Source organism: Astatotilapia calliptera, chromosome 4 (assembly GCF_964374335.1).
Source record: "Astatotilapia calliptera chromosome 4, fAstCal68.1, whole genome shotgun sequence".
In the NCBI taxonomy this organism is placed as follows: Eukaryota; Metazoa; Chordata; class Actinopteri; order Cichliformes; family Cichlidae; genus Astatotilapia; species Astatotilapia calliptera.
Window position 1 is genome coordinate 25,696,844 of NC_137425.1, and position 7,686 is coordinate 25,704,529.

Genomic DNA, 7,686 nt, shown 5'->3' on the forward strand with positions numbered 1-7,686 from the left:
ACACCCTCTCAGGTTCTCCGGCATCCCTTTTTCAGCCCTGGCCTCTCTAAAAGGTTCCCATGTATCAACATTGAAAGACCATACTGAATCAGTCTCCAGCATGGCATCTTCCACCCTGGACAAAAGTGATAAAAATACAAACTGGGGTTGGAAAATGACATTAACAGCAAATTACAATGCAAAAATTAATTAAGCTGCTCCAAAAATGATCACTTTGGCTTCTTTTTTTTAAATTTTCACTCCCCCCACCCCAACCAGTCGTGGCAGAGGGCTGTCCCTTCCTGAGCCTGGCTCTGTTGAAGGTTTCTTCCTTTTTAAAGGGAGTTTTTCCTTCCCACTGTCGCTAAATGCTTGCTCATAGGGAAATCTTCTGATTGTTGGAGTGGCCAAAACTCTAGGGGAAGTAGCAATTCTTGTGAAAATTTAAAAAAAAAAGCCTACCAATCTTCAAAGCGCAGCAGCGGACACCTTACCATCACATCAGTCCTTCAATCAGACCTAAAACACCACCTTTACAGAAATAAATTCCATACAAATTGGAAATAAATTGTGTAATAATTGTTGTTTTTGATTGTTTATAAATATATAGAGCTACCCTTCAGCCTCCTAGTAGACATACCTGTGTTATGAATGTGAAACTCCTCTGATTTTCAGAAAAGTTGACCTCTGACCTTGAAGTCAAGGTCATTGAGATTTAAGCTTCACAGAGATTTTAAGTAGATGCAACCATGGTATTGACTTGAAAATTCTACACTATCAAAGACTTAGGTGCCCACAGCACCTCGCCATATACAAAAGATTTTTCTATTCATTTATGTATTATTAGTTTATTTATTTCTTCATCCCGCTCTCTCTCTCTTTTTTTTAATTCACCTTTCTGTTGCGATGCTCTGGACATTTCTAAACCCCACAAGTTCAGCCTCAATTTTCAACCCAATTTTCCTATACTTTCACTTGAACACGTCCAGCCTTCACCTCTCACCGGTCCTCGTCCCCTCTTCTCACAGCTTCCTGTGTGGAATCCCAAATCAAACACAGGCCCAAATCAGCCGTTTCTTCTTCTCTGTTCATTCTCTCTTCATCTTTTCAGTCTTTTCTTGGCGGTTAACTCCCAGCATGGCAAATATGAACTCAGACAGTCCAATGCAGTGCTTTCACACAGTCATGTCACTGGTACACTTTCCAGCTTGTAATTCAGAGCACATGTTCCATTAACATACATGCTGCTGGACCCTTCAGTGTTTTAGGTCAGTTGTACTGTCTTCTGCCTTCTGTTAATTTTTCAAATCTACGGTGTTGTTCTGTCTGTCTTCTGTCTTCATCAGGAGATTGACTGTCCTTTAAGCTTCTTCTCAGGATAAGGACAGGATGAGAGGTGAAGCTGTAAAGTTTCAGCCAAAGCCTGGCCTGTTTGTCGTTCCAATTATGTTAATCTATCATTTTGCCGCTGTACTCATCTGAGGTTGAGCCAAGTCCATGGGCACCTGTATTAACACACTAAGACATTTATTTAATATCATTTTCATTACTATTTCTTAGCACTTTCATTCTCTAATTCCTCTGTTTTCCTTTTGAAAAGTCTCTCACAAGCTCACAAGCTATATTCAGACTTCCTGCTTCACTTCCTGCCAGACACACACACACACACACACACACACACACACACACACACACACACACACACACACACACACACACTCCTACTCACATCACTTTTACAGATTCTCATACGAGAATGCGTTCACCAAATCATACTGAATGCATCACATTTCACACTCTATTTGTATGTTTTATTGACTTATATACTAATATAAACATTGTTCGCCCCACAGAGAGACACTCACTGAAGTATTTCATCACGGCATCTTCTGGAAACCCAAACATCTCAGAGTTTATGGGTATTGGGATGGTTGATGGCGTCGAGGCGGGTTACTGTGACCTCAGAAACAGGATATTGGAAATAAAACAGGACTGGGCGAAGAAAATAGTAGACAAAGACCCTCGGCAGTTACAGTATTACACTCATGTGTGCTTTGAGAATCTGCCACCTTTCTTCACAGATACAATGTCCACTGTGAAGCAGGATTTCAACCAAACTGGAGGTGTGATATTTTATGTTATTCCTTACACCAGTCAGTACAAATTATACAAATACCTACACAAAAATGATTTAAGTAAATTAATTTTGTTTTTTTTTAATTTTTTAATTAAAGATCTTAAATCTTGAAAATTTACTTCTCCATTGAATCCAGGAATCATCAAACCTTGTAGATGTGAACATACTTAAAACTGTGATAAAACAATCACTTATAATAACTGTTGTTTGTCCTGCCCTTAACAATTGTATCTTAACAGTTGTTCTGATTCTTATAATTTGTCATCTAGATGTCTACTCCTGGGTTAAATTAGTTTCTGTCTCTTGTCCTTCATCTTTTATTTTTGAGGTATCACATCAAGTTAATTTGTACATGTTACAGCATTTCAGCTATCTTCCTTTAGTCATGCTAATAAAAAGTTGACAGATCAGCTCAGATCTGAGCATAGCTCAAACCTTGAAAAATAGCACTGATTCATGAAATGAATAATATTAACAGGTTCATTTTAGTGTGTGTTTTGTTTCTCTTTCTTCAGGTGTCCACTTTTTACAGAGGATAGATGGCTGTGAATGGGATGAAACCACTGGCAAGGTGACCGGATTGACACGTTTTGGGTATGATGGAGAGGACTTTATTGAGCTTGATCTAAAGACACTGACATGGATCGCACTGAAACCAGAGGCTGTCAATACCAAAATAAGATGGGATGCTGAGAGAGCTCAACTGAGAAACGATCAATACTTTCTCAATGTGGTTTGTCCAACTTGGCTGAAGACAGTTTGGAACACTGCAAGAAGTTCCCTGCAGAGAAAAGGTAAAATTACATGACCCAAAGCATTTTCATGGATGCAGTAGTCTGCAGTGTTTTTATATTATATGCAGTAGTTTATGTTAAAATATATGTATAAAAATAGTTATCTCTGAAAAAATGTATAGGTTGACTATTACATCCTCAGCCTAGACTTAACAGGATTGTAATTTTCCATTCTTTCAATCCCAAGATTCCTGAACAAAGTTTAAACAACAGTTCTCAAACCTATACTAACAACCAAAAAGCAGGAGAAAAAGGATTTCGTCCAAAGAGCTTGTCACCTTTAGTTGCTAGATTCTGATCATGCTGCCTACACAAACATTTTATTCAACTTTTACAATATTTACTGGCTCACTTTGCCTCCCAAAGAGATATGGAGAGGTAAAGGGGGATGTCATACAGATGCTACAGACAGATGAAAAATAAAAGTAGCAGTAACAAGTAAAGCACAAAGGACATGGAGAGCGCCAGAAGGTCACACAGAAGGTAAAACAGTGTGACACCTGTGAGGCTCAGGGAGAAGACTATATCCACACAGTGTGGAGTGAACGCAGGTGAAACCAGTGAGGGTGTGGCAGACAATCACACAGGAGGGAAACTAGACACAGGTGCAGACAATCAGCGAATCAGAGGTGGGAAGTAAAGCCACAGGAGACAGGCAACCCTACTTTTCACGTTTCCAGACTGCAACTGATTGACTCTACCGACTCTTCCCGTTGTGTCTTACTCCCAGTAGAGATCTCAGGGGAGCAGAAGCAGCAGGCATTTATCAATATAAAAAATCCTTCACTCAAAGTGGAGTCAGTGTGGGAGGGTTGGGCAGACTAACATGATAGGGAAGGAGGTGGAGAGCTATAACAGCAGTTATGGAGTTGAGCGATGAGGAGGTATATGGGAGTAATACAGAGGTAAATGAGCAGCAGGAGGTGGTGAGAGGAGGTGGATACTGGATGGCCAATGACAGGAAGAGAAACAAGGAGCAGGAGGCTAGGCTGGAAGGTAGAGACAGTAAGAGTTGGGAGGATGTGGTGAAGAAGCCACAGCTGGAATCCCTTCTTGTGTTGAGCTTCCAGGGTAATGGAGAAAAACAGGTGGAAAAGGCGACAAAGCTTGCGAGTGTAGGAAAAGTCAAAGTGTAAAGAAGTGTGAAAGTTGGAGTGCAGAGAGTAAGTGGGAGTAAGGAGATGATAACAGGAGTCCCCTTTAGTGTTAACACAGCAGAAATAGTCTAAGCTTGCGTAACTGTGGAGTACAAAAAGAATGATAAGAGGGTCAGAGAAACGTGTAGGTGGAACATAAAAACTGTATTTAGTGTTTATAAAGTATAAATGTGAGGGAATGTCTCAAGACCTATAAAGTGGTTGAGTTTCGGCACCTTGCCAAAGCACGTGGAGGCAAGAGAAGGTCTTCAGGATGTGGAGATCATGAATGGAAAATGTGGGGCTGGTGTCAAACCAAAATGCTTGAACTATGGAGGAGAAGGTAGTGCTGCCTACTGAGGATGTGAGACGATGAAGCAAGAGGCTGATTTCCAACATTGGACAACCTTAAACCCATTTCTTTTGTTTTGGTACCTCCCACCAGAGGTCCAAGTGGAGCTGTGGAGCAAGCAGGTGTTTAACAAAATAACACATTTCTGTTTCATAGCCTCAAGTTAAAGTAATGTCAGTTAAATATGACGTGTGGAAATACTGCAAATTGCGTTTTTTCCTTAACTGTTCGCATTTCCTTTCCTTATCTGTTTTTCTTTCTCAACTTTCAATACTACTTTCATCCACGTTCACTCACTCTACACAACTTCTATCTTCCTCCTGTCCAGTTCTTCCATCAGTGTCTCTCCTCCAGAAGACTCCCTCCTCTCCAATCAGCTGCCACGCTACAGGTTTCTATCCTGGCAGAGCTGTGATTTTCTGGAGGAAAGATGGGGAGGAGATTCATGAAGATGTTTATCTTGGAGAAATCCTCCCCAACAATGATGAGACCTTCCAGATGAGTGCTGACCTGAGCATATTATCAGTCACACCTGAAGACTGGGGAAGGTACGACTGTGTCTTTCAGCTCTCTAGTGGTGAGGACATCATCACAAATCTGAATGAAAGCATTATCAGGACCAACTGGAAAGGTGAGAAAAACATTTGAGTAATTTAGTTTGTTGATACTGTGGATTGTCTAAAATGTGAGGCTTGAATCTTTCTTCCTGGCTTCTTTTTTCATTATTATTATTACTTTGGGAATAACTGATGGAGATCCAAGCTGGGCTGGAAAATATGTACATTCTTCGAGGCTGTTAATGCTGTTAATATTCTTAAGATTAAGAAAAAAAACTTATTTTTTTAGTCTGTGAATTAAAAAAGTTCCACTAATGTTTCATACAAAAGCCATTCCACGATCAGTGGACTAACTGAAATTGTTTTATTTTTTTAACCCTCCAGCTCCTGTCAGTGTCACTGAACTCTCTGTGTGACTGAATCAACATCACGTAGACAAACACAGCACCCTACAACCGATGATACACCCCTCCAGTTAGACAAGTTTAGGGAACCGAAGATTCATGGTTATTTTATTAGTGATTTTTCTAAATAACAGTTTTTAAATTTCTAGTAATTTTCAATACCATCATATGATCATTCAGTTGTTACTGAAAGAGACAAGTCAGAATCTGTAATATCCATTTCAGTCAAATTAATCTATTTCATCCATATTAACAACTTTTAGTAGTTTTCAGTTTGAGTTTCAGAGCTCAGAAACATCGAACTGTCCCGTGTGTCTCCAACACTGCCTGTTCTCCTGTGTGGTTATTAAAAGGTCGCTCTACATTTATTATGTTCTTAAGTGTCAAACCAGAGCCTGACCCACTGCTTTCAGCTGGATCAGCTGGCCAAAGGTTTTTGGCAGTGTCATGCAACACTTTGCTTAAAGTTGTTTTATTTTCCAATAAAATGAATTTATGATTTTTTTTCCCCAATGTTATGAGTGTATATCTGTGTCACGAGTGTGTATCTCAATAATGATATGCAGATAAGATGCAATTATGCCCCTTCTGGCTGCCTTGATAATTATTTTATTCAACTTAATGTCAAATATGACAGCCTCGCAATCATTTTCAAAATTTAGTGATAATCATCAGCCAGAAAACTCAAAGCATAAAAATGTGACAGAAATCAGGGATTTTTGGGGGGATACTGTCCTGTGTTTTGTTGCTCACATAAAAATGGTTTTCAGTCATGTTTCATTCAAATACAAATAAATAAAAATGATAAATCTCTTAACTACTGTATTTGTTTTCTTTATTGACTTTTTTTTAAAAGCTCTATTAAAATGTTTTTAGAAGCATTAAGGGCTAAACTGCAAATACACAACCTTATTAATTTTTGTTCAATTTTCTAAAAAAGACAGAAAGATGTTTATCATCGTAGAGAAATGAACGCCCCTGATATATTTTTAAGAAAAAAAATTGTCTCAAGTAAAAACAATTTTGTAGAACAGGTTAAATGTTGTTGTTAGGCCTTAAATCCACATATCAGACACTGATCAACAAACGTGTTTTGTGTTGTGTGAACTTTAGATTTTTTTTTTTTTTAAAGAGCTTTTTTCTCTTTTAGAACAAAACAAATATTTGGACATTGTGTAGGTTTTTTATGCAGTAAGTGCATATGTGATAATTCCTTTATAAATGCACACAAAATGTCACATGCATGGTTAAATGTCCTCGGCACTGCTGTAGGTGAACGAGGCAGCCGATCATATGCATGTAATTTAGCTCTTTCCCAGAAGGCGTCACTGCTGAGCTTTCTAACAGCGGAGGCATTGATTAAAGCTCAACCGGAAAATTACACTTTGTACACACTGTATAAATGCTTACGGCAATTTTACAGCCTTTTCACTTTTCTGTTTACTGCGTGTAGTTTATAATGAGCCCATGAACGCTGTCTGGTCTGCTGATCCAAGACCTCTTTGAGGTACTTATCTCGAACATGCTTTTTGACCAGAGTCTTTCTGACTCAGACTGATGGCCAAACTTTTCACAGCTATCAGAGGAAACCAGCAGCTTTTTCAGTAAGGTAAGAGATGCTGTGTGTCTTATATTGAAACATCAGCTGTTTGGGAAAATATGACATGACAGTTCACTCTGCATGTTCTGAACTTCTCTGTTTCCCTGTCACAAAGTGACGTGGCGAGCATAAAAGTGGACTGACTGAGGCAGACTTCCTCAGAGTCTGCCTCAGTCCACGTAGTCTGTAGACTGCCCCCATCTGCCCCCATCTGGCAACACAGCTCATGGGGGTGATCGTGGCTCAAGAGTTGGGCGTTCGCCTTGTAATCGGAAGGTTGCCGGTTCGAGCCCCGGCTTGGACAGTCTCGGTCGTTGTGTCCTTGGGCAAGACACTTCACCCGTTACCTACTAGTGGTGGTCAGAGGGCCCGGTGGCGCCAGTGTCCGGCAGCCTTGCCTCTGTCAGTGCGCCCCAGGGTGGCTGCGGCTACAATGTAGCTTGCCATCACCAGTGTGTGAATGTGTGTGTGAATGGGTGGATGACTGGATATGTAAAGCGCTTTGGGGTCCTTAGGGACTAGTAAAGCGCTATACAAATGCAGGCCATTTACCATTTTTACCATATAGATGGACAGAGATTCACCAATCACTTAAAAACTGTTCTTATAAATTCTACAGAACAATTTCAAAATTCTGTTTCTCAAAATTGTGAAGGTTTTGAATATCTCATCAACTAAAGTTCAAGAAAAATAGATCACGTGGAAGCAGGCACGTGCAGGGGGGGGG

At 39.9% G+C, this 7,686-nt stretch overlaps 1 protein-coding gene across 1 annotated transcript; it reads left to right on the forward strand.

Moving 5' to 3' along the window:
- The first annotated feature begins 1,310 nt into the window (after positions 1-1,310).
- LOC113018457 (major histocompatibility complex class I-related protein 1-like) lies at positions 1,311-6,176 on the forward strand. The gene is made up of 4 exons (XM_080300441.1): positions 1,311-2,102; positions 2,632-2,910; positions 4,727-5,029; positions 5,340-6,176. The coding sequence occupies exons 1-4, from the start codon at positions 1,736-1,738 to the stop codon at positions 5,369-5,371; spliced, it is 981 nt and encodes a 326-aa protein (XP_080156567.1). The 5' UTR covers positions 1,311-1,735; the 3' UTR covers positions 5,372-6,176.
- Positions 6,177-7,686: the final 1,510 nt, after the last annotated feature.